General features: G+C 44.1%; 2 protein-coding genes across 4 annotated transcripts in view; both read right to left on the reverse strand.

Moving 5' to 3' along the window:
- Window positions 1-820: 820 nt before the first annotated feature.
- Window positions 821-12,059, reverse strand: LOC129127889 (sterile alpha motif domain-containing protein 9-like). Of its 2 annotated transcripts, none has more exons than XM_054644790.2 (4): window positions 11,661-12,059; window positions 9,550-9,705; window positions 9,051-9,095; window positions 821-8,546 (listed from the first exon to the last, which is right to left on the reverse strand). In XM_054644790.2, exons 3-4 carry the CDS (start codon window positions 9,052-9,054, stop codon window positions 3,889-3,891), a joined length of 4,662 nt encoding a protein of 1,553 aa, XP_054500765.2. In that variant the 5' UTR covers window positions 9,055-9,095; window positions 9,550-9,705; window positions 11,661-12,059; the 3' UTR covers window positions 821-3,888. The 2 variants fall into 2 exon arrangements, with proteins under 2 accessions (XP_054500765.2, XP_054500766.2); XM_054644791.2 differs by lacking the exon at window positions 11,661-12,059 and adding an exon at window positions 10,531-11,203.
- Window positions 12,060-12,577: 518 nt separating this feature from the next.
- Window positions 12,578-25,954, reverse strand: part of ERN1 (endoplasmic reticulum to nucleus signaling 1) — a 32,865-nt gene continuing 19,488 nt past the window's right edge. Inside the window, exons 5-22 of one of the 2 annotated variants that reach the window (XM_054644792.2) lie at window positions 25,418-25,490; window positions 24,185-24,307; window positions 23,475-23,576; window positions 22,792-23,053; window positions 22,109-22,187; window positions 21,247-21,409; window positions 20,311-20,429; window positions 19,794-19,985; window positions 18,957-19,212; window positions 18,185-18,275; window positions 17,680-17,869; window positions 17,087-17,186; window positions 16,439-16,638; window positions 16,083-16,230; window positions 15,539-15,666; window positions 14,858-14,981; window positions 14,545-14,612; window positions 12,578-14,334 (exon numbers count right to left, since the gene is read on the reverse strand). In XM_054644792.2, coding sequence (XP_054500767.2) covers window positions 14,128-14,334; window positions 14,545-14,612; window positions 14,858-14,981; window positions 15,539-15,666; window positions 16,083-16,230; window positions 16,439-16,638; window positions 17,087-17,186; window positions 17,680-17,869; window positions 18,185-18,275; window positions 18,957-19,212; window positions 19,794-19,985; window positions 20,311-20,429; window positions 21,247-21,409; window positions 22,109-22,187; window positions 22,792-23,053; window positions 23,475-23,576; window positions 24,185-24,307; window positions 25,418-25,490 — 2,625 coding nt within the window. In that variant the 3' untranslated portion in view covers window positions 12,578-14,127. Of the gene's footprint in view, window positions 14,335-14,544; window positions 14,613-14,857; window positions 14,982-15,538; window positions 15,667-16,082; window positions 16,231-16,438; window positions 16,639-17,086; window positions 17,187-17,679; window positions 17,870-18,184; window positions 18,276-18,956; window positions 19,213-19,793; window positions 19,986-20,310; window positions 20,430-21,246; window positions 21,410-22,108; window positions 22,188-22,791; window positions 23,054-23,474; window positions 23,596-24,184; window positions 24,308-25,417; window positions 25,491-25,954 lie in introns of those variants that run through there. The other variant, XM_077188414.1, reaches the window with a different exon arrangement.

The following is a 25,954-nucleotide window of genomic DNA, read 5'->3' on the forward strand; positions in this document are numbered from 1 at the left end:
TTTCGGTTTTGTTTGGGTTTTTTTGGTTTTTTGGGGGTGGGGGTTTGTGGGGTTTTTTTGTTTGTTTGTTTTGGTTTTGGGGTTTTTTCAGTTGTTGTTGTTTTCTGTGGGCCTGGGGGAATGAAGAGTTTAAATCTAAACTTTCAATTTCTTAAAAGGTAAAAGTAGGCATATATGAGGAGCATGACTCCTGTTTATACCTCAAAGGCTTAAGCTTGTGCAGTAGTGTGAGCTTCAGGGCAAAGCACTGCTGTCTGCAGAATCGAGTTGGGTGTGGGCAGGCAGTAAGCAAATTACAAGACAGACCCTCCTGGCCAAGCTGGCTGTAATTTTTCATCGTGGTAACAGTTCCTTTTCAAAAACAAAGTCCGTGTTTCTGCCACAGTATTTGAGCAGGTTGTGTATGTGGTGAGCAGTCAATGCTTTGCTTTTCAGTAAGTTTACATAGCAAGTTTCTGCTCTGGGTTGAAGCCATCCTAATGCCCCAGGCTAGACTTGGGGAAGCTGCCTTTGCCCAGTTACTTTCTCAAATGTACTCCTGTCCCCTGCATCAGGGCTGGGGAGCAGAGGGGGATTTCTCTGCCCCTCCAGCTCTCTTCCTTCTGGCAATTGTTTCTCCTTCCTGAGGCCAGAATGTCAAGGCCTGGATTAGACAATAATCTTCCATCTTCTTCCTTCTGAATTCACCATGGCTTGCAGTTCATTCTACAGTTTTTGGTTCTGCCCAGATCCTTGCTGCAGTTGGAAAAGCAAATCATACCTAGCTGCTGTTGGAAATACATCCTCAGGTAGGGTAATCAAAGTCACATAGAAATGGTAGTACTTCATAAAAGATATTTATTTGATTAAAACAAGTTATATGACGGGGTTTGGGCAATTTTAGTCACAATATCGTATATCAAACAATGTGAAACTCAACACATTTTTGTTATTAGAAGCTGAATGTGGCATCATGGTTGCAAACATAGCACTGAAAACCTCCTCTGCATTTTTCAAATCATGGATGTATGCTCTAGACAAATTTCAGTTCTGTATTCTGTGGCATTGCTTGGCTGATAATGCAAAATAATTCCACCAAGTGCAGGAATTGTTTGGACTATGAACACATAACAGTGCTTACAACTGATCTTCTACGCAACCCATGACTGCTCACATATCTCTCCACCCCAGCCCAGATATAGATATGTCTAGTAAGGTAATATTTACACAGAGAAGCAGAGAAGGAGTAGGATTCTGCAGAATTTGGGGCCTGTTTTTTATCAGTCTGATTGTGAAGTCAGCCTGAAAATTGCTTCCATACTGACACTGGCTTTGCAGTTGGTAGTTATTTCATACATGGTACATATCGTACTTGCTATTTGGTCCGAGTTCATTTTTCTGTTGCTGATTCAGGAAGAAAAATTTAGTTACACTGTGTCAGGGGATGGAGTGTAAGAAAATAGTGCAGAAGGTAATCTCACCCATGAGGAGTTGCACCTGTACTAACCACCAAAGACTAGGAACAGGCCTGCCCTTAATAGGCCACAGCTGTGTCCAATAAGAAGAGTGCTACAAGAGAGTGGGTTAGCTGGTTCAAGAGTGGGTTGGAGTTTGTTGGCTGTACTGTGTAGAAGAGGGAGTCAGTGCTGTGAGGAGCTGCCCATGAGAAATCACCAAGAAGGTATAAAACTTTTGCAATAAGATGACGATTGGTGACCCCGATGTGATTCTGACATGATCCTGTGGTGGTTTGGGAAAAAGGACTTTAATATTAAAGTGCTGTGATCCCACGATGATTCAGGAGGATGACCACAGACCTAGGAGCAGTAAGATAGTGGAGCCAGGTGGACCAGGAGCCTAGGAGCTGAGCAGGCAGACCAAGAGCCCGAGATCCTAAAAATCCAGATGAGTTACAGCCAGGCAGACCTGGGAGCCTAGAAGTCTGGACAATGTATGAGACACCACCCCCAAGGAGAAGAGTGCTGGATATGAGGAGGGGATGCTACACCCTTTGCTTATTTGGTGCATTGGAGCAAGCCCCGTGCTCCCTGCCAAGGTACGGCCGCAGTCCAGAGGGGACCCAGGATGGTGCCCGGTTCCCCCTGATTGGCAGTGTGTGCAGCAGGACACAGGAGTGGCATCATAGAAGTGGCAAATGGCATGGCCACAGCAGTAGCCGGTGCCTCAGCACTAGCACGGCCCCTGAGGAGTAGAGGGGGAGGTTTGCTAAGTTGCTGCTACGTGAGCACTGGAACAAAAGCAACGTGGAGCTCTGAGAGGCAGAGTCAGAGCTGCCCAGACAACATGTAAGAGAAGCCTTCTAAACTGTATAGTGGCCACCTCCACAGTAACCCGATGTGATTGGGGCTGGGCTGTAGGGCGAGGTGCAGCCGGAGATGGAGCCCAGCATAGCTCTGAGAGCAGCAGGGGATGCTGCCTGGTCCAGACCTGACAGATTTTGACACCTGGAGTACAGGTGAGCCGCTGGGGACACAATGAGAAATAGCGTATCTAGTGAAGAACAGATTGTTTCATCTACATGGAAAACAGAGCAGGGCGGAGAGGCTTCCAGTGACCAACTAATACATCAAAAAACTGTAAAAGGAAGAAGAGAATTTTTAAAACAGCAGTGGGAGTTGGGGACAGAGTAGCTTTATCATTCAGTATGGTATATTTGTTTGCTGATGAAACGTGCATTTTGTTTTTTAATTGCAGCCATTTATCTTTGATTAGACATAAGTGTGAAAGTTTATATTCCATAAGCATAAGTACATTCGACAGATACTGGATCAATGTTGTTCAAGTCATATAGCTATTGATAAAATTATGTAACTGTTGATTTGTTACTAGCCCAATATATAGCCTTTAACTTATTCTTGTGAGTTGCCTTATAAAATTGTACAGCTATTGATATTGTCAATATTCTAGAAGTGTATGTATAAGAGTTTCTGATTATATTCAATGTAAGTTTGAGTACTGAATCAAGGTCAGTGCACAGGCACAATCTGAAGTTAAATAGAGATTACACAAAAGATGTTTGTACTGGGTTTAGTGTCTTTTGCAAAGGGCCCTACAGAAGATAGTAAGCACAACATTAGTTTATGAAAAGCCTTAGGTTGATGTTCTAGACTGTGAAAAGCAAAACTAAATAGTGAACTAAGAAATGTGTGTTCTTGCTGTGATGTGTTGCCTGAGCATTTGTATACTGTTAGTCCTAAGTGAGACATGAATATGTTATAATATTAATTTACTCAAACATATCTTTCTAGAGATGCTGCAACTTTGTAATTAAAAGAAAAGGGGGAATTGTGGAGGGATAGAATGTAAGAAAATAGTGCAGAAAGTAACCTCACCCCTGAGGAGTTGCAGCTGTACTAATCACCAAAGATTAGGAACAGGCCTGCCCTTAATAGGCCACAGCTGTGTCCAATAAGAAGCGTGCTACAAGAGAGTGGGTGAGCTGGTTGAGGAGAGACCTGGAGTTTGTTGGCTGTACTGTGAAGAAGGAGTCAGTGCTGCAAGGAGCTGCCCATGAGAAATCACTAAGAAGGTATGGAACTTTTGCAATAAGATGACAAGAACACTGGACAAATTCTTTTACTGATCAAGACTACGCAGAAATTAACTTAAAATCCTAGTCTGTGGGGTAAGAAGAACCAGATCAGTTGTTGTCTTTGGTTTGAAATCTTGCTTTCTGTAACTCAAAAACACTCAAAGGCTTGGCTCAAAGTTCACTCTACTCATAGTTTAAATTTTTTTGAGTTATTTGGTCGCTATTATAGTTGTTAATTCTGATGTTGCCTGGTAGTTACCCAGGAACAGTCCGCTTTTAGTTTTAAATGTGAGACTGGACCCTTCCAGTGTTGTACCCTCTAAGAGCACAGTGCATACAGTACTGTACTACATACCTTAGGTTCTTTTGATGGCTGGGTCATTTTCAACCGCAACATCGAAAGCAACAAGACCATAAAATGAAAAGCCTAAATAAAAGGTCACATTTTCATTTCCAGCAGGCACTGATTCATGATGGAGTGGCAAGACACGGAGTTCCTTCTTGTGTCCTCGTATAAATAAATTTCTGTCCTTGGACCAGCCAGAAACTCTTTTGAGATTGTCACGAATTTTGGGAATATTCCATACTGTTCCATGCTGCCACTTTGTTCTCCTCTCATCTAAGGATCCCACCATCAATTTGTCAATTTTAGTTTTGTGCACTATCTTACTTAAGCCATAACCCTTTCCCAGAAAAAAATGGGTGTAGATTCTTTTCTTTCTGGTAGGAACATCTTTCCTTTTGATGTCATATAAACGTTTCAGGGTTTGAAGGGCTGAAGTTAAAATTTCATCATTAATGGGATTAGGCTCTTTGTCTAATGCCTCATCTGGCCAGTACAGCAAGGTGAGCAAAAAATAGGCACTTGCTGGAAATTGTCTCTTTCCTTTGAAGAATCTTAGACTGAGCTCACGAAGAGGTGGCAGTGGAAGGAGTTTGGCTGATCCTGGTGCTAAGCAGGCTAATGTGATGTGGCACAAAATAAAATTGATCAAATCATTGTCCTCCAACCTGTTCCTCAGCGGGTTTTCTGGATAGAAACTAAGGATCTTTTCTAGCTTTTCAGCTGACCTGTTCTCTTTCTTATCTGTTAAGAAAGACAGGATATTGGTGACATTTCCTCCACCACTCCCATAAATACTCATCTGTCTCATGAGCTGAGTGTCAGGACCATTGCTGTCATCTATTAATGATGCTGAGATGAAGAATTTAGCGTATACAGCTGCTTGCTTCCTCAGCCATTTTCTGGGATTATGAATTTGTTCTTCCTTATCATCGTTTTCATCATCCTTCTCTTGATTTTTATCTGTTTGGAAGTAACTTAGTTCTTCTGAAATCCATTCCAGAGCATTGTACAGGTTCTGGCGCAAGCCTTTCAAGCGGGAATGAAGCCTTCCCCATGGTCTTTTTATGTCTTCAGGAATGTAATCTGTGGTGAGATATTTCACAAGCTCAGTATGGTCTCCCTCTAGATTTCTGTGGAATACAGGCAGTGTGGACAAAAATCGAAGAAGGCGAAAACCTACTTCTACTTCTCCAAAATAGCCAGCGTTGTTCATACTTTCACGTTCTTCCTTTGCTGCCTGTTGTGCAGCCCTGAAGCATTTCATAGCTTCAAGAGCAAGCAATATCTTCTCAGTGATCCTTTCAGGAGTATCTTCCTCTGTCATTTTATCCACAGTGAAACCAAACCATCTCCTGTAGACTTGACCTTCTGTATCCAAAATAAAAGAATCAGTTGGCAAATGTGATTTTGCAACCTTTGCCCAGTATTCAGCATCTTCAAATTTTTCATTGCTGTAATTTAGTCTGGCAAGCTGCTGGGCAAAAAAAGGATCTTTTCCAAGGAGTTCATATGCAGCTTTTAAAACAGCAATGGCTTTTTCACAGTCTTCAGCTTCACAGACTTGTTCAATGAATGGGGAGAAGAGAGTATCAGTATTGTCACCCCTGCTTCTTTTATCACGTCGAATAAACAGATGTCTGATAAACTTTATAAATTCTTTTTGTCCAAATCTGTTTTCAAAGAGCATCCTTTCCTGAAGAAGATTTGTTGCAAGTTGACTTAGTGATTGATTCCCTGAAAGCTGATGCAGAATTTCTTTTGCAACCAGGCAGTGGATTATCCGAATAGTTGAAATACAAGTGGTGCTTTCCTTTAGCTCAATAAAAATCATTCTTGCTTGTTCACTCAAGTGATATTTGAAATCGTATGCTCTTGCTTTACTCTCTGTATATGCCCCCAGGCCCAGAAAAGCCTCACAGTGTGACAGTGAAAGGTATGAGTTTGGTACATAGCAGTTGAGCAGAGCAATGTAACGCATCAAACAGGTGTCACGAGAGGAAGGGTCGATGCCTTGCAGGATGTGCTCAACCATGTCTGACACATATGTTTTATTGAACTCCTTACACATCAGCACAAACGTAAGTATAAATTCTGGCTCAGGATATTCCTCCTGCAGTTTCCCTAGTTTGGTGTTAAACAGATTTTTCTCTGACTCTGTCAGTTTGTGAGTGACAGCAACTGTGTCCTGTAGCGAAGCCTTGCAAAGCCTTTCAGGGTCATTGTATCGTCTACAGCATATGAGGATGAAGTAAGGCCTGGAGGAATTCATTTTCCTGGCTGCTACAGCCTCCATTAACTCACTCTGTAGTTCATCAAAGTACTCGTCATCGTAATCTTCGATCAGGAGCAGCACCGGAAAACAGTGAGTGATTTCCTTTTCTTCAAAATCTCTAAGGGCGAGCACATGATTACAAACAGTTGAGGGTGGATAGGAGGTCTTGATAACAGCACATCTAAAACGCTTTCTGCTTTTCCACAGAACCTGCCGTGCTATTGTGCTTCCACCACTTCCAGGATGGTGAAATATCTTTAGTTTAGCCACAGGATAATTGTGTCCACCTCCTCGTAAAATACCATCCAGCAGTTTGGTTGCCTCTGCACAGGCTTCACGTTCAATGATGTCCCCACAGAGTTTATTATCAGCAAGCCACAAGTTTTCCCACATGATTTTTCTCCCACGGTAAAAATCTTGTTCTATTTCTTGTTTTTGTTTTTCAGTCCAAAGATTTAATTTGATATCATCACATTGGTCAGCACAAAGGATTTCTAGGGAACACAATTTCTCTTCTTCCCGCAAGGGAAGTGTACACACACCTCCAGTGGAAGCTGGCAGGTGTCTGGGTTGGGCTGTAGAAGGCAGCATTGATTGGATGGTGGCATCTACGTGACTGAGCTTCATACCCACAATACTGCATTGTTCCAGGGTCTCAATGCTGCAGGATTCCTGAGCTAGAGTAGCCCACTTCCTGTAATTGTCTCTGGACTCTGCAATGCAGATGATGTACTCCATGCCATTCATCTCTGTATAGAATTCCTGAAAAGTGTCCACAAGTGGTTTCTGCACTGGTGACAGCAATAGAAAAAGCACAATGAAAGAGCGCTCTGGCAGAATTTCCTCACAGATACAATTAATTACTTTCTTTAGGTGTTTTTTTTTTGTTCTAATCCATGTATTTTCATCACAAGCTTTCTCATCTCCGAGGAAGTCGCTGCGCCCATTGCAGAATATCCAGCTGGTCTGATCAAATAGCTTCTGAGAGGGAGAATTATCAGTCTTCATTTCTTTGAAAAAATCCTCTAAGAAATAAGAACTTGTTTCATGGTGCTCTTTGTATTTGCTGTACAGCCCTGACACATTAGAATGTTCATCAAAGTCAAAGACACAGAAAATGTTCAAGTGCATTAAAAAGTTGATGTAGTTCAAATTATCCTGTTCACATCTGTTTGTGACAAGGATGTACCGTAGAGAATCATCCATGTAGCTTTTGCCATCATTTAATAGAATTGATAACTTTCTTCCTAAATCTTGAGGTATTTCTGTAGGTACTTGTGTGCTGGAGAGCTCAGCTCTTTGTCTTTGAGCATCCCTGTCTGGTATAGCTTGAATGAAAGCAGTGAGTTTGCTGCGCTGCACAGGCTCGGACTTCGCTCCCAGTCGCTGGTAGAGAGCTGGTTCTTTGGTCAGGATCACCTTCTGACTGCTTTCATTGTATTTTGGCAAATAAACTTCAAAACAATTGCTCTTTACCAAGCTGAATGTTGGTTCAATGTCAACCTCCACTACAAATCTTTGTTCTTGAGAGTCTTTTGAAATCACTTCAACAAACACAGGTGGGTGAATACATTTCCTTGCGATTTCTTGTAAATTATTGCAAAAGCACTTTTCTATATAATCCAGTGCATCAACAAAGTCTTCTCGGTTTTTGACCTTTATGCCAACGACCTGTCCGTGTTTCCAGCCCTTGTCCTCAACACTGTCCATGACACCAAAATGGATGGTGCCATTTGTTCGAATGTTCATGCAGGCTGAAGCAAATCTTATCACTTCAGAGGCAAATTTTGATTGCAGCTGATGTTTGTTCAGCTCTGCAGCAGTATCACAGGATTTGTATTCGTGGCAAGGAATGATTAAATCACAGACTCCTGATTCTGGAGCAAGAACTGTGTCCTTCACATACTTGAAATCAGTATCCTGACTTCTAAATGGCCGACAGTTTCTCACTTCTAAAACTTCATCAGCACTTGGAAGCTGGGATTTTTTGCTTCTTTTTGGCTTCTTGCCAGAAGTAGGAGCTGTGCTGTCACTGCTGGTGGTACCCACAGCACCAGAGCTGCCTCCACTCGCCGTGCCCTGAGCAGGGGCGTTGCTGGCTCTGCCTGGGCCTGTTTGTGCCTCCTTTCTGTCGGATGTTTTGCTGCTGGAGTCCTCAGCTTGCTGTGCATTGTCCTGGAGCTGCAGAAGTTCATTTCTGTTGTGGATTAAGATCTGGATTTGGCCTTGCTTCATTCCTATGTTTTTGAGGAAAGACTCATCCAGTTTCATTAATGCTGGACCTGTCACTTCTTCTGCATGTAGTTTATCTACATACTCCTTCTTGATTCCAGTAGATTCCAGCCAGCATTTGACGTGGTTCTCAACCCATTCTCTCACAGGTAATGTTTTGTAATCTAGACATTAAAATCATGTATTACTAATACAAACTAATGTTTGTTTGGCCACACTGAATGTTAGATCTTTTTCTTTCTACCAGTCACAGCAAGAGAGCAGGTCTTAAAAATGTCACTTCTGATGATAAAGTATCCATAAACTTAATCAGAAGCAGTTCTAAATGGTGCAAGACTAATAAATCAGCAAAGTAGGAAACTAGGAAGAAGACTTGGAAATGATCCTCAAAGGGTGTCAAGGAAATAACCCCAAATGTTTTTTGTGGGGAATAACAAGGTTTATGGGAATTGACAGGGCGGGATTCCCTAAACTGGATAGGTTTGGGTAGATCATTTACCACTTGAGTCTGATTATTTTGTCCTAAATAAAGATAGATAGCATCAATACAAACCCTAAGATGATAGGAGTACTAACTAGTTCCCCACTAGAGAGAAATCCTTCAAATGCAGATATGAAAAAGCAAATTGCTACATACAAAGTAGAAATTTTCTGAAAGCAATACATACCCATTGTCTTTGGTGAAGGAAATCCTGCTGTTAATGAACAAAACCCTAGAAGGGGGGAAAAGTAAGTCTTCAGATTTACAGTTCACATTCCTGTGATAGTTCAAGCTGACATTGGTGTTCTATTTTCCCAACTTCCTCCCCACCTTTTTGTCCATGGTCATTTCTGTACCTCTAAAGGCCTGTTCTTGCCAGCTGTGCTGCTGCTGTGTGCCTGTGTGAAGGCAGCTGCTCCTGCCTCTGACACACACGTGGATGTGAAAGAAGTAAGGGGTTGCTGTAGAGGTTTGTGCTGACAGCTGAGCGCAGCAGTTCCTTCTGTTACAAACTGGAGAAAAGGAGGCCCCTCACCACTGTATCCCCCAGGTTCTTATACTTTTTATTGCTTTTTCTCACTTTCCCTGCATTTAGTTCCTTCACACTTGCTTTTTCCCCTGCTCTTTTTTCATGGGTACACTCTCCCCTGCTTCTTCTCTTTTCCCATATCTGTTTTGCTGCTTACCAAAATTTCCAAGAAGCAGTTTGACTCACTGTCCAACCCAGCAGAAGGTTTTCTGTTCAGTGGGGTGTCCTCCCCTGTGTCATGGCATCCTTCCTGTGCCCAGCCTCCGTTCCAGGGGTTCAGAGATGGGTGGCAGCACGGACAGCCTGTTCTGTACTGCAGGAGGAATGGGTTTGTTATGAATGGAGTTCTATATGTCTCATGTAATAAACAACAAAATTTAATTTAGCAGCAATTTTAACTGACCAGCAATTTTATGTAAATGAATACAATCAAGTATATTAAATATAATCAAGCATATACAGAAATTTCACAGTGATTAATTAAGTATGATTAAGGTTCGTATAAAGCATAAGCAAAACCAGCTGAGGTACAGGGAGGCTTTCTCACCCTGCCTCACATATGAAACAAAGGAATCCAAACCCAACTTATCTACTGCATGCTAATACATATTCATCAGTATTTTCCTGTAAATCTCCTCCTATTTTCAAATATTGAAATCTATGTCACTGTACTGCCCAGCACATGCTCCAATTGTTGTTAGGGGGTCTCCTGGCTCTGGTGGTGTTTTCGGAGGAAGGCTCGCTGTCTCCCTCGCTGTCCCCTGAATAACCTTACAGGTTGCACATGCACAATAAGCCTTGTGTTATGTAAGTAAATATTATGTTCCAAATACTCCTTATTATTTCATAGATAAAACCACTACTTTAGATTCCATATCTGAAATCGCCCCAACTTTGCTCATCCCACGGCCAATTCTGCTTTGGGAATCGTCCCAGCTTTGTTCGTCCCAAGGCCAATTATGTTTTGGGATCTTGCTTATCTCAGGACTACAGCCTATATCCTGTTTTTTACATATAACATGTGCAAAGGGACCCATCCGCTTTGTAACACTAATCACATATACTTTTCCTTTTTATTTTATAACAATTATTTTCTAAAATATTGATATAGTTACAATATTGTTAGCAAGAATCATACCCATTAATCACAGGTTAAATACACCTGCTCAGTGTGACATTCACAGTCAGCAGTAACCAGCCACAGCCCGGTCACTGGGATCACAGTAAAAGGTGCACTGTGGTGGTGTTGCTGATTCTTCTCTTACTGTAGTGGGGAGACTCAATCCTCCGGTTTAGCCAGCTCCACCCTGCAGCTCGTGGTGCTAAAACAGTGCTCTCAGCAAGTGTCAAAGGAGCAGCCACCAGTGCAGCTGGTCGAGGTCTCCACAATTTCTGTAGGTGTAATGGTGGTGACTGGGGAAAGGAGAAAACTTGGCAGGAAGTGGGTTCAGCAGCAGGGGGTGGTTTGGGGAGATACCGCTCCGGGAGAACAGGGTATGCTGGAGAAAGCCAACAAGTGCACATTAACCCTTTCTGCATCCGGGCAGCCCTGTGGAAGCCTCGGCTGAGGCACAAACATGGCTGGAGCTCTGGTGTGAGCGGGAGGCTCTGAGAGGGGAACCTGTTACGGGACTGCCCTGATGTGCTGTAGGTGTAAGGCATCCCTCAGAGTAAGTGTAAACAGGCTGGTTATGAAAATGGTGAGAGACGGATTTCCACTGACGCTTGGTGCAGCCTTCCCCGAGAAAGGCGGCTAAAAATGTCCCTGAAATATTGATCTTTCAGTGCCTTTGGCCACGGCCCAGGGCTGGGCTTGTGCTGTGGAATCCCGTCCCGCCCTTGTCTCTGCCCCAGCCCGCGGTGACGTCAGGAAAGCGCTTCAGAACGAAGAGCCTTGCCTGGGAATCGAAACTGGAACGGAGGCTGAGCAGAGCTGGGCAAGGCTGGGGCAGCACGGCTGGAGGGGGCCTGCGGGTCCCTGATCCCTCCTGGATCTAGGAGCAGTCGGGGTTTGTGCTCCAGGGGGCACGGAGGGGGTGCAGCTGCGGGGCTGCGGGCAGAGCTGTCTGCGCCCCGCTCCCGCCTCTCCGAGCTCTCGCACAGTCCCGTGGGTGCTGCCGAGCAGCTCCCAGCCCTGTGGGGCGGCCGGGGGCACAGAACTGGGCGGGCAGTGGAGGCACAGGCTCACTTTTCGTTAAACCAGGTCCTAGTAAAGCAACCCGCCCTGCTGAGAATGAGCCCGCGGGGCGCAGCGCGCGGAGAGCTTACCTTGCAGAGGCCAGTGTCCCCAGTGCGGTCTGCCCGCAGTGAAAAGTTTCCAGAGGAGGAAGGGAGGGAAGGAGCTCCAAGACCTGTGGCGCCAGGCTCGGCACGGGCACACACACTGAGCGCTGTGGGTGTTCTGCAGCTCCTGCGCGTCTCTTGAAAATTCTTCAGGAAATAAAAACGGGGAAACTGCTTTAGACAAATATTGCTGGTTCGAGCTATCAAGTATCCACCCACTTCACAGCAGTGCTGCTGCTGATTGGTGCTGCTGCTACAAGTCCAATAGCCTTAGCCCCACCAAAAATAGGTGTCAAGATGGGTGTGGAATTTATTATTTCTTTGTTTTGTATTTTAAACTTTCAGATCCGTCTCACTGCCCTCTATATGAGCTACCTACTCACTCCAGGCCCCCTCACCAAGCAGTGGAGAGGTTGGGAGAGGCTCCTCGGCCCAGCCCTCTGTGCCACTGGGGCCCAGGAAGGCTGGGCTGCAGCAGAACTGTCTTAGTGGCTTTTGGTTTCCTGTAAATCACGTCATCAGTCACCAGCTCAGTTTCACCAAAACTAATTTATTTAGGGGTATTTCTTTAGCACACAGCAGCACAAAGTGCTGTCATTTTATCTCAGCTGTGCGTGCACCTGCCTCAGCCACCAGGCTGGAGGGGGCTGGTGCCTGGGGACTGTCAGAGTAACCAAGGAGGCTCTTGGGCCTTCAGGGAGGCTCCCCCCGACCTGAACAACTCCTGCAGCCGCTGTTGGGTCAGAGGGCAGGAGATGGTCTGAGCAGGCTCAAAACCAGGCACGTGTGCCTGCCCGAGGGCGGCAGGACCAGGCTGCCTCAGGCCTTGGCCCCTTCCCTGCTCAGCTCTGCCAGCACCAGCCCTGCTGCGTTCCCTGGCCACACAATGGCACTCAAAGCTGTGGGGTTTTAATCTGAGTCTTTATTTAGTAGATTTATAAAAGACCTTTACATGAGAAATATAAAAATATGAAATAGGCTTTGAATCTTTTTAGGTAAAATTACCATTATTTTTTCAAGCTTTAGAACATGTAACCTGCACAGTTTGGCATCTTAGGTCAATTGCTCTCACACATTGTAGAAGTAGGAAAAAAACATCGTGTAAAGTATCTCCAGAAAAATAGCTGTATGTACCCCATCATACATGGGGTATCACTAGCAATAATTTATTTAAGACACAATGGCACAGTCATACAAATTCTCACTTTCTAATTTCTCCTTTAATTAATTCCATTGAAAGATGCAGTATCACTTTCCACTTCCAGTTGTTATCTGATGATTAAATATAAACACAAAACTGATTAAGACTGATTTGGCATGCTTCATACTTGTACCATGTGGATTTGATACCACTTTGTAGTAAAAATTAAATAAATATAAATACATTAAATAAATATATTGTAAAAGAACACCCCAGTTACATTAGAATTCAGCATTTCTTCATCCTAGCACACATGACACTTTGTCACAGCTTCAGGGCCAGTGTAAAGAAATACTGCACCTTTAACCACACAGGCTCCCATGGATGGAATTACCAGCCCCCACACACAGGAAATGGGGTTCTACAGCTCTGTGGCACCCCTTAAACACTGCCCTGATCTCACTGCTCTGAGCAGATCTTGGCTCCTGTGGCTCTGTGCCTGGGGCCTTTTCTTAGTCCTTGAGGGACATTTGCAGTTGATGAGTCTCAGGCAGCTCCCAGCTGCCATTGCTGTTTGCTGCAGGTACTTGAGCAGATCTGTTCTCATATACTGGGAGATAAGTCAAGGATTGTTCAACCTGTTCTGCAAATACTGCACCTGTTCTGCTTCATATTAAACAACAAGACTTATTTTCAGAGTAGGAAAACCTTGAATTGATGTTTCAAGTCCGCATTTTTTAGAACTGTTTCTGCTCAAGTATAAGGGACTAACTTTCCAGAGTAGTACTGGTAAAACAGAAATGGTACTTTCATACCATTTTTAGGATAATCATCAATGATTCCCTTTACAATCACTGGGGTGTGCCTAATGTGGCAGCAGTGCAATGGCAGGTTCAGATAATTTGCTGCAACCAAAGGGCTCCTTTTGCACATCCCAGTCCTGAGTAATTATATGATTTCAATCACTGAATTTGATTTTTTTTGTTGTTGTTGTAAAACACATCTGTTACAAAATCACATACAGTACAGGGATATTGGGTGATGGTTAAATCCAGCTTTTGCTCTTCATGTCCACAGTCCTGAAAACTGCCTTGGAGTCAGTAACTCCATGCCAGGGTTCATCGCTTCACCACTCGTGCCCTGAGCTCCACCATCTCCTGATCCAGCACAGCCACAGGTACAAGGCACTTTTTGGAAGCTTGGTTTCTTCAGAGAGAGAGAATTCAGCTCTTTGATCCCACTTTTCCCTGCTAAGGGTAGGCCTGTGCTTGGAATGTTGGTCCCAGAGAAGAAAGCTCCATCCCTCTCCTCTCAAACCGTGTCTCCTGTAAGGCTCAGCTCTGCAGAGTCCTCAGCATAGTAATGTTGGAAGAGTCTTTCTTGGCAGCAGATGTGCATAGCGTGGTAGGTGTGCAGGAGCAGGCGAGGGAAACGAGCTGTGAAGTAACCCACAAAATCATCTGGGATGGAGCCCAGGGTCTCCTGCACTTCGGGAGGCAGTTCCCTGTAATGGTGCTTCTGTGGAGCAAAACAGAAGAGGGAAAAGCTCAGTCAGAAGGTTCTTTCAGAAGCCTCTTGTAAACAGAGCTGCTGGCGTTCCTGGACACAGTAACCTCCTACTGGACTCTTGTAAAGGAGCTCAGTACCTAAATCAGGGCCTGATACAGGCTGGCAACAACAGCAGCCAGAGGCAGGAAGCCAGAGTGCACGAGGAAAAGACTCCTTTACCTTATTTCTCATTGCCCTCAGAAGGTCCCGGACGGAGCCACCTTTATAGGATCTGAATTTTCGAAGATCTGCAAGAGAAACAAATTGTTTTGTGTGTTGTGATGCAGTTTTAGGTGCTGGGGTGTATGTCTGCAGCCACAGATCCTTGTAGGTGTGTTTCAGTACATAAACATGTACTTCCACCTAAAGAAACACTTTCCTCAGGCAAGTAACAGTGATGTACCAAAACTGAGACAGTGTTAGCCTTACTTTCCTGTCCCAGCAAACTGGGAACAGCAGGTAATTCCCACTCTGTCAAAGTGCTATCCCTTACCTGTCTGAAGAGGAACAGTGATGTGCTCTCTCCAGTCCATTTTCACCACTTCTCTTCCACCTCTTTCTAACTGCTTGACTATTGGACTGTCTAAAGATTCTTTCTCTATCCGGTCACTAACATCCTGGAAGAGACATTCAGATTATTTCTAGTTTTATTTCCAAGTTTTTCCCAGTATTTTCAAATTGCTGCTTCTGGCCCATTACAGCCTGTCCTGGTAGTGAAGTTAAAATTCCATTCCATGACAGCACTTGGGAATAGGATACAGAAGTTTCTGAGATTATTTGTTTCACCCTCTTCCAAAGCTCTTTTAGCACAGAGGAGAAGATAAGGCTGGAAAGGATCTCAAGCCCTCAGCCATTTCCCACCCCACATCGGGATTCAGTGCTTGTTCACTCCTGTCCTTGAAAACCCTCTTGGCCATGTTCTCTGTGGGTACTGCAGCTGTGGGTGCTGCTTCTCCCACCAAGTGACCTTGGTACCATCAGCTCTGGCCCCCTCTGACAGATCTGCTCTAAGACCAAGCCAATTGCTAAGGAGCCCCACCCTGTTTTACAACTGGGCTGCCTCGCTCCTCTCAGTAAGGCTGTGGATTCTGTGACCTCAGGCACAAAAGAGAGACTGAATTCAAGACCAGAAAAAGCCCTGAGAACTGAGAGGAGAGAAAAGGCCATCACAAACCTGAAAGAACTGGAGCTGTTTTTCTAGACTCCAAAAGAAGGGGTGTTTGAGCACACAGCTGGCAGATGGCCGTTTCTGAGGGTCCATGTTTATCATCTGCTCTATTAAATCGCGAGCGACAATGTCTTCTGCAAGGAAATTTACTTCTTTAGTTTTATTTTCTCTACGTTCTTAGGCTGTAGTAAAATGTAAAACTTTGTAATTTTATAATATTTTGTACTTCAGAAATTCATTATGGTCTCTACTTCCTCCTGTCCTGCTAGTCCAAGTGCTGCCCTCACAGATGTGCTGGGCAATCAACAGAAAGACTATTGAAGACTAAGAATATCAAAGTTCAGCTCTCTCTTTCTTTAAATACAGGAAATAACTTCACAGTCAAGACTACAGAGTTGCCCTGGGGCACTAACTCCAAGAACTGCAGGCCCTTTACTTCAGGAGGATCTGAGGAGTACAGCTACCAAGGTCACTGTGGGCCTTGGTCCTGTCACTGGTGCTGGTGTTTAGCAGCCTGGGCCCTCAGTGATCCCTGCAGTGCAGTCCTTACCGTGCCTCCCTGCCTCCAGAGCCTCCAGGCTGTATGCTCCCAGCAGGATGTTGGCTTGCCGCTGCAGGGACTTGCCAAAGGGATGGCCACCTTCAGACACCACGTAATAGAAGACACAGCCAGCTGAAAAGATGTCCACAGTGTATGTCTGCAAAGAAACAGCCTTCACTAGCACTGACATCTTTGCCCCTGAAAGCTCTGATTCTCACAGACGATTATTTTGCATCTGAGAGCAGAAGGAAATTTTCTGACTCGCAGATTTGAGCTGCAAGGCAGCCTGGGGGCCCAGGCACCAGGTGCTGCCTATTTTAGGGTCTGGCCCGGTCCTGGGCAGCCTGGGAAGGGTGAGCACTTACAGGGTTCTCTTTGCAGTCTTCACTCAGCATCTCTGGGGCGATCCAGCCCTCAGTGCCTGGCACGCCCGAGCGGCGGCTGAAGCTGTGCCTGCCCACTGCCAGCTTCTTGCACAGCCCAAAGTCTGAAATCATGGCCTTGACTTTCCCGTGAGCGTTGGGCATCGAGATGAGGATGTTGTGGGGCTTCAGGTCCCTGTGGACTGTTACAAACACCCACTTGTCCACTCAGGCAGTCCCAACAATCTTTGTAAATTTTTAAGTGGACCTTTTATAAGGCTGAACCACCATTGATGAAACCAAAGTCATAACTTCAAATGATTTTCATTGGTAATTTCATTTTTTTTTATTTCCACCATGTTTCATACAACTCCTATCTAAAAACTTCAGCACCCTGCACCAAGAGTAAGGACTTGCTTTAGTACTCCAGGGCTGCAGAATGTTGCAGGGACAGGGCCAGTGTCAAATCATAGAACCACAGAATGGTTTGGGTCCAAAGGGACCTCAAGGATCATCTCATTCCAACACCGCTGCCATAGGCAGGGTCACCGTCCAATAGGCCAGATGAACAGTACCAGATCAATTTCTCTTTATTTTACAGCTAAGAAAATGTAGTTCTCCATCCAGTCTTGAAAGGAGAGGTGTTCTTACCAATATTCAGGGAGTGCAGGTAAGCCAGCCCAGACGTTGTCTGCTGCAGGAGAGTGATGGGTTGTAAGCCATGGTGGCTGAAGACCTTCTGCTCAACATACTGCAACAGAGAACCAGGAGAGTCAGCCACAGCACTGCTTAGAAGCTGCATAAATAATAAATCCATGCACTTCACCCACTAAAAGATAAATGGATAAATTGTGCTATCTGGTAAGACACAGCAAAGAACTTTTTTTGGCTGAAGGTGACGATCTCTAAAGTCTCATTCAGAGCTAGAATTCTGTATAGGACTGTGCTCCAGAAAGAAGAACAGTCTTCAAAGTCTGCATGGTAGGAGAGGGAGGATGACTAGAGGGGAGTCCTTCACAAGAAGTTAAAAATCAAAGCACAGCAGCTTCTCTCCATAAATCAGTCCAGGGTTAGGGATGTCTTTCTACAGGTTTGGAAACTCCCCCGTTCTAGGAACATGGAATTGTCACAGAGGTGACAGTGGGAGTAAATGGAACCTCCCCTGTGTCAGGCACTTCAGCAGCTGAAGCCCAAGGGAAGGGAAGGCCTTGCAGGGAGAGGACGCTCCCAGGCCCGTGGGTCACCTCCTGCAGGGTGGCAGCGCAGAGCTCGATGGCGATGTACTGGAACTGCCGGTCCCGCTCCGTGCAGAAGTAGCGGATCACGTTTGGGTGCTCGTCGGACTCGCGCAGCAGCTGCACCTCCCGGTCTGCGAAGCTGAAGCACTCGGGGAGAATCCTCTTCACTGCCACATCACGGTTGTCAAAGGAGCCCCTGCAGCCAGGGAGGGAAGGCACAACAACCCCTCACACTCTGGAGCCACAGCACGTTCCGAAAACGTGACAACAGAAGCCATTGTAGAGGCCAATGAAAGCAATTCCTGTGCTGGAAACAGGTACATTTGGCCAGTAAACACTTCTTAGGGAAGGAAAGTAGTTTTTGCTGGTGAAGAAAATGCATGAAGATATTCCAGACACATGCAAAAAGTTTCTGTTCATAGTAGATGTGAGGGCTTTTATAAAAAAACAAATTAAAAGGACCTAATTCAAACAAAACATTGGTCTGTTTAGTGCACACATTCTTTTCTACCTGTAAACAATTGTCCCTTCAGCACCATGTCCCAATACATCTTTAGGGTTAAAGGAAATCTTGCCAACAATCACTCGGTTTGCTTCTTCATCTGAACAAGAAAAGAAAAACAAGCACTGGTTTAGGATGGGGCAAGGCAGCCTTTTACAACTGCACAGACCTTGGGGCCAGTCTGTAAAAGTCTTTTAGGTCATGTTCAAATTTAACACACATATGATCAAAAGAAATGAACATGTCCATGTTGGTACTTACTCTGAGTAGGCAAATAGTCTGTGGTGACCCAATGAGCCAACATCAAGAATCTAAACACATTTACACACACCTTATGGCTCATGGCTCTGAGAAATGAGTGGTTCTCAGCAGCCAAACTCTTTCTAAAAGTTGATCTTGCATTTAGGAAATACTGGCTGAGAGTAATGGAAGTGGGTTTAGTAGCCTTTGAAGGGACAATGAGTGCACAGGAAGACCAGGCAGGAAGGTTGTGCTGCCTAATCCCCATTTCTTGAGTCCAGTTAACCATCTTAATATGTGTTTTTATTTAAATGAGTATCTCCCTGGAATGGCTGCAAGTGACAGGAACACACTGCCCCGGGCAGCACAAGGCCACAGCTGGCTGTTACTGTAAAGCAACAATCCTGCTGAGGTGCAGGGCCCAGCCTGAATGGTTCTTTTCATCTTGCTGAGCTATGAAGTATCATCAATAACTGTTCTGCTGTACCATCACACAGAGTGGGGAATAGAAACACAATAAACCACACTGAGTCAACTTTACCTCCCTCTTCTTGCTCAGTGGAGAGGCAGCTCCCAACATCAGATGTGGAGATGTTGGAGTAGGCAGAGTGGTTGGAAGCTCGGGGGGACAGGTTTGGGGTGCTGGCAGCTGAGCTCTCTGTCCGGCCGTACGACGTGTCCAGGAAATCTGCCTCGGGCGGGAGCTCACCGGGAGCACCAAAGGGCAGCTTCTGCTGCTGCAAGAGCTGGATCTTCTCTTCCAGCTGATGCTGCCTCTGCTGCTGCTGGTGCACACTCTGTGAGAAAGGACCTCAGTGAAGATTTGGCAGTCAGGTCACGAAGGGAACGCTACAGCTTCTGGGGAGCTACTCCTAAAAGGTGGGAGCCAAACTCTCCTGCCCTGTCCCTGCCAACCACACAGGCTGGGGAACGTTCACTCACAATTTCTATTTCATTCTGGACTTCCATTGCCAAGATGAGAAATCACATGGCTTGGTTAAAAAAAGCTGTTTCTGGGTTGACCAGGAGTCTTTAAACCACAGAAGGATAAAGGCTTTGATTCAAAACTTGGAAAACCTGATGGTGGTTTCAGGTGAGGAAGAGAGGAGCAAAGCCAATAGTGCTGTGATCATATCCAAAAAGAGTAATACCTACAAGAACCACAACTGGTGGATGGAAAAGAAAACCTCTCTAGAGCTGGCACATATGGCCAGAGAAATCCCTGTTAAGTCAAACCCGTGCCTTTGCTCCCCAGTGCACATCTGTGAAGAGGGAAATATCCCTGGAGTGTGTCACTAACTCCTGTATCATTTCTGGGCTCTACAACATTCCTGATGCCCCCAACACTCAAAAGCACATCAAGCCAGGTCAGCATTACCATTGGGTAGGTGATGATAAAAGCCACCCAGCCCACAAGCAGGAAAGTGCTGAGGATGATCGTGGCCATGTCCTTCAGCATGGAGTCCACTGGAGCCTCTGGCCGCGGGATGGGCCGAGCAGGGGTCTCCTCCATCTCCTTTGGAGCAGCTGGAGGCCCTTCTGTTGAGGAACCTTCAACAATGTCAATGACCTGAGGCAAAGAAAGCTCTGTTAGCTCAGTATCTCTGTGGGTAATGAGGCATTCCTAGCCAGCCTTTCTGCTACATCATTTTTAGTCATTTCTAAACCTACCAAAGTCAAAGTTTGCATGTGGGGAAAACAATGCAGCAGAAAGCCCTAACTCTGAAACAAGGAATGACACTTCCTCATACCAGTGATTCTATGTGATAAGTACATGAACATCTGACACAAAAAATGTGAAGTAATTCCATGCATTTTCCTCCTGTATCCTTCCCCAACTTCCACTCCTTTATATTCTTTTCTCATGCAGTAAGAGAATTATTCTCATCACAAACCTCTTCAATTGTGGCTTTCTCAGAGTCAGCTGGAATCACATTTTCAGGCCTCTTTGGTAAGTTGCTTGGGAATTTCTCCAGGATCTTTGTGGGGGCAGACAATGGTGTTTCATGGTGCCCTTTAAATAAAACACATGTATTGAAACAGAAAGTTGTCCTTTTTTAGGAAAGATATTCTTGATTGCAGCAACTTTGCTGCAGAGTGAGAACATCACAAAACATGATGCTCATGTATAGAGCAGGAAAGAGAAAGGAGAGGGAAAATGGAGGGCAGAGGCCACTGAGAGCTGCAGGGGAACATGAACTGCTTCAGGGAACTGCCTGACATGCAGGAGAGAGGCTATTAGCAAGGAAAGGGATCATGGGAAGAGAAAGATGGCACCTTAAAAAACTGAAAGTTGCACACTGTCCCTGCCCCAGAGCTCCTGTCACATACATCACTCAATTATCACCAGTCATCACTTAAAACTGAACCTCAGACAGTTCCTCATTTTTGAAGCAAAATTATAAATGCACTGAAAATTCAATTCCAAAATTCAGAGACTTGGGACACACAGGACAGGCTGACAATTAATAAACATTACCTTCAGCCTCTGTGTTTTAATCCATTTACAAAATGGAGAAAACATGACTGTCTGATCCATATGATGAGGATTAAGGTAACAGCATGCACAATAAGAAATCCAAACAGACCCAAATACAGTATTTACAGTAAATGATAAATTACTATACTCCTCTCTGAGGGAGAGGGCAAATAAGGAATAAATCACTTTCCACACATGGAGCATTTCACCTCGTCACAGAATAAGGCAGGAGGAGCCTTGGGAAAAACAGAATGCAGGTGGATATATAACACATTATTTTATATGTAAATGGAGATAAATTAGACACTATTCCTAGAATTCAGTAGTAATGGCCAGGCAGGGCCTCCCACACCTATCAGCAGCCAGTCATTCCAGTAGTTGAGCTTGTGCTTTTCCTTCAGCCTGCCCGAAAACTTGACATCGGTGCTGGGCGTGATCACGCACTCGCCGCTGTCTTCAATGGTGACTCCTTCTGTTTTTGGACCCTCCAGCAAGGGAATGGCGCTGCCACGGGGCTGCCGAGAGATCCGTGTTACAATTACTGTTACTGTGACCTTAGAATATTTAAATAGGCAACTAAATTTAAAATCTGGAGGTCAAAATGGGTGGGCAAGCAAAGATTACTGGCAGCAAAGTCACTGTGAGTAAACACGGCCATTACGCCCTCAGCAGCTGCTGCCACAACCTTGGACATTGGACCTTTTCAGGGACATGCTGCCTGGGAGATGAGATTACTCTTTTTTTGTTTTCCCCTACAGTTAAGCAGGATCTGTATTGCCTACCTGGCAGCCACAATGAGCAAAACAGAACTATGAGCTGTCTGTGGGGAGTTACTTTGATGAACAAACCAGCAATTTTAACTTGAACCACAAAGCACCAACAATAGCAGTAACCTCAGGTCTGCTCCTGCTGAGCCTGCCTGGCCCAGTTCCTGGGGAGCTGCAGTTATTGCTTTGCAGCATTGGAAATGATCCTGGAAGTATGGTCATGTATTCTGTGGTTTTTAATTGTTTCAGGAAACAATTAATTTGCTATGCATTTGTTGATAAAAATCTAAAACTCCTCAAATTTCTGTAGATGTACAGTCTTCAGTGTTTTATTTTCTTTTTCAATTTAATATAATTTTATGCACAATTCCATTTCCAGCTTTCTTCCCAGCCCAGGAAAGCACTCATTTCAGAAAGACACTTCCCACCCAGCAGCTCCCCACTCACCACCACAGTGACTCCCTCGTGCACCATGGAGGGCGACGCGTACAAACTCGTGGAGTATTTCCCTACGTACAGGGTCGGGCTGCAGAAACACAGTCACTGTTAGCAGCAGGCAAATGGATGTGTTAACATCTCAGCTAAAACCTGGGCAGCACAGCCCTGCAGAACCAATGCAGGAGCTTCCCAAATCATCAGTATTTGTATCTTGAAAAGCCTCGATCTGTAAAATTATTTTAAGTACTGCTGTACTATGAAGTGCTTTTTTTAATTATGAAAGCATTGTCAGTTCATTATTCACAGCACCATCACTCATTTGACATAACTCATGTCCTATTTCTGCATTTTTCAATAAATGGCATTTGCCAAAATGCTGTGCACCATTTTTATAGTCTGAAAGGCTTCGCATTAGGAAAACCAATTTAATTCCTCATTGTGAGAAACTATTCAACACAGAACATCTGATAAAACTTAGGAATATACACTTCCCAAGTTTATAAGATTTTTGGTTTGGTCTCTGACCTTACAGACTAAAAGATCAAATATTATATAAAAGAACATCTGAAGAACCAGAAATGCTTTTATGCATTCTTTTCACCATGTTGCAACCTGTAGCACAAGCCTTAACTGTTGTGTTTAATGACAAAGCTGTCGAATGGACAGTGAGAAGGGCAGAGTCTCAGGCTCACGTTAGTTTGCTCTTGGTCTCTGTTTCCTTAGGGAAGGGATATTTCCACTTGGTGATGTGTCCAACCTCCCCGGACATGAAGGTCAGGTAGCGCAGGGTCTCGATGCCCACGTTGGTGTGCAGGACTTTCCTCAGCCCCTCTCGCTGCCAGATGTAAAAGGCCACCACGGGGGACGCGTAATTCTGGATCCACAGCACGTCCCCGGACTCGCTGTCCACGGTCACCACCAGCCCGTCCCCGTTGGACACAAAGTGGGACATTTCTGCAATGCACAAACGTGTGGAGCTTCCCTGGATTCTGTAGCTTTAACAATGCACAGGAAGGGCTCTGGAGTGCAGTCACCACCACACCTTTCACTGCACAGCAGCTGAGCAGCAAAGCCTTGGCCAGAACTGGGCAGACACAAGTCCAGCTGCCACTCAAGAGCATTGCAAGCAGGTTGTGCACCAGAGTTCAGATTTGCTGCCTCTCCTGCCATTTCTCACTGATTTTAAGGAATCACACCTTCAAGAGCTGCACCCTGCTGGACTCAGTTTACCTGAAGCTACCTAACAGGCTTTAGATATTGCAGTATGTGATGGATAAAAATGGACAGAAGTACGTGCACCACACAAAAAAATCAGAATATTTTTGCCTATATACAAAACTCCATTGCAGGAGGGAGAAAGCAATTAAATTCTTACTGTATTTTATGTCTTCATCAGGCAAAGTAGCTGCATAATCAAAATAGGTGGCATTCCATCGCAGCTCCTTCTTTTTGGTGTCATACATTGTGATTGTGTACTCTGTTAAAAGATATACAGTCTGTGAAGCAAAAAAACCTATGAGAGAATAGAATCAATCTTCTCAAATCTGAGACACTCCTCAAACACCACACAGCACTCACTGCTGTCAGCATCTCCTTTTTTCCCAACACTATCCCATGTAAAGGGACACACTGATAGAGAGGTTAAAGAACAAGTCTGTAACACTTATTCCTGTTTCTAGTCAGCACCTCCATGGTGTTGGTCTGACTTTACCAGATATTTAGCACACTGCACTTGTGATGTCAGTGGATCTGCTCTATTTCCATCTTCTTTAAACAGTTTTTTAAAAGCTGTATGTTACAGAACAAACAGTTCACAGCTGGTACTGGAATACATCATTAATTACAATACAAATGCCACCTTGTCAACAAAAAGAATAATGGACCTAATGCCAAAGTTTAAAAAACATTATCTCACTGCTGGTAAAGTTAATAATTGTTCTGTGTACAGTCTAAAATCATAATTCAGAGAAGTTTTTCCAAGAAATGAACTTGAAAACCTGAACTGACCACAGGGTCATTTGTTATGAGCCTAAACTTTAAAAATCAGAATTTTCTTTTAAACTACAGTAAAAAAAAGCATATGACCTGTTCTCCCAAGATACAGGAGGGATGTTGATGGGCAAAGACTTTCTGCAAAAGAGGAAGTCAAGGTCTGCTGTTTCTCCCCAGTCATGAGGTCAACCACGTACCAAATATCCTGCTTTTTACCTGAAATCATAATTGAAGTCACATTACCATTCAGTTGGGAAAACTGCACTTTCATTCAGCTTTTCAGTCTTTTTTTTTCTTTAGTAGACTCATGGACTTAGCACAAATAAAGCATTTTTAATAAAACAGTTTTTCACAGTCAGGCTTAAGTTTGTCATTTAGCACTACTGGCCAATCCCAAATACTGACCACAAACCCCAAACCCAAATACAATATTTAGAAGAGTAAGTAATATTGGCTGAATGATTTTTTCACATATAAAATCTAACAGAGCTCTGAGTGCAGCAGATCCCAGGAGCTCTCAGATGAGGAGACTGAAGTGCTCATGGTGATAGACAGGAGGTGGGAAAAAAAAAAGTGAGGGTCAACACCTTACGAATTGCTTAAGGATTGTAATCCAAACATCCCACTCAAGACTATATGAGCCATGGCCTTAGGAATTTCTTTGAAGTTAATACATGTATGGCATGTTTAGAAGCTTCAAATAAACATTTTTCTCTCATTTACTGGCAAGACTTGAAGTGGAGAACCAGAAGGAGCATTGGCCCTTCAGGAGATTTAAAAACTAAGCTCACTCTGATCTTCACATATTTTACTGTTGTGATAAGTAATAGCTGCCCTTTCTTCTCCTTTTCTCCTCCCAAATCCATTTGCAGTTAGAATGAGTCAGGACAGTGAGCAATAAGTTTATTATTTGTACTGTAAATGAACTGACTGTATGTCAGACAATGGAGGATGTCTAACTGTGGTGAAATGGGATTGCTAATTTTATTCTAATTATCAGGCAGTCAATGCCATTTATAATCATAAGAAGATTTTAAGTAGGAGTCATATTTTGTTGAGAGACTGCATCTCAAGAAACAAAAAATCCCCATACAGGCATCTCACTGCTAAGAAAAGGTGTTTATTCCTTCAGGAAAACCAATTGGTTTTAATCATTACACAGGAACTGCATTCTATATTAATCAGATTTTCTGTTATCAAAAGATTTATGAAAGATCATAATTAATACCCAAAATAAGGCCTATTTCCTTCAGTCTGTCTGGGAGTCTCTACATTTTGTAGTTGCTGAACATCTTGCAATGTAAAAGAGATAAAATTTGAGCTCACCCATGTACAGGATCCCATCAGAACTGCGACAGGGAGATGCCTGCACCAGCTCTGGGATAGTAAATGGAAGTTTCTAGGGGAAAAACAAACAAGCAATAATTGCATTGGTTATTTCTATTATTATAATACCTGAGAATTCAGCCAGAGTAAATACTAAAATATTTAACAATGCCCAAGTTCCTAAGGGAAATCATAGCAGCTGAGAAAAAAGTTCTTGTAGTAAGCCAAACATTTTATTTGAGTATCACCACAAAGTTTAAAAATGAAAGTCAAGCATTAAGCAGTAGCTGTGGCCTACATGGATTGGTGACTAATTTGAAAGGTTCAGCATTTTTGTTTGCTTACTAAATACTATAGAGCCCCTCTAAAGGGGTTAGCACCAAGCATTTATTAATCCTGCTTCTGGCAGATGGTTTTAGAAATGTGTTTGGGGAGAGTGACACATCTGATCAATGTTATTTTGGATATGCCTTCCCATCAAATCACACTGAGATTATTCAGAATTTGGATAACAAACCATAAATTTTATTTGTAATT

This window comes from Agelaius phoeniceus, chromosome 19 (assembly GCF_051311805.1).
Source record: "Agelaius phoeniceus isolate bAgePho1 chromosome 19, bAgePho1.hap1, whole genome shotgun sequence".
NCBI lineage: Eukaryota > Metazoa > Chordata > Aves > Passeriformes > Icteridae > Agelaius > Agelaius phoeniceus.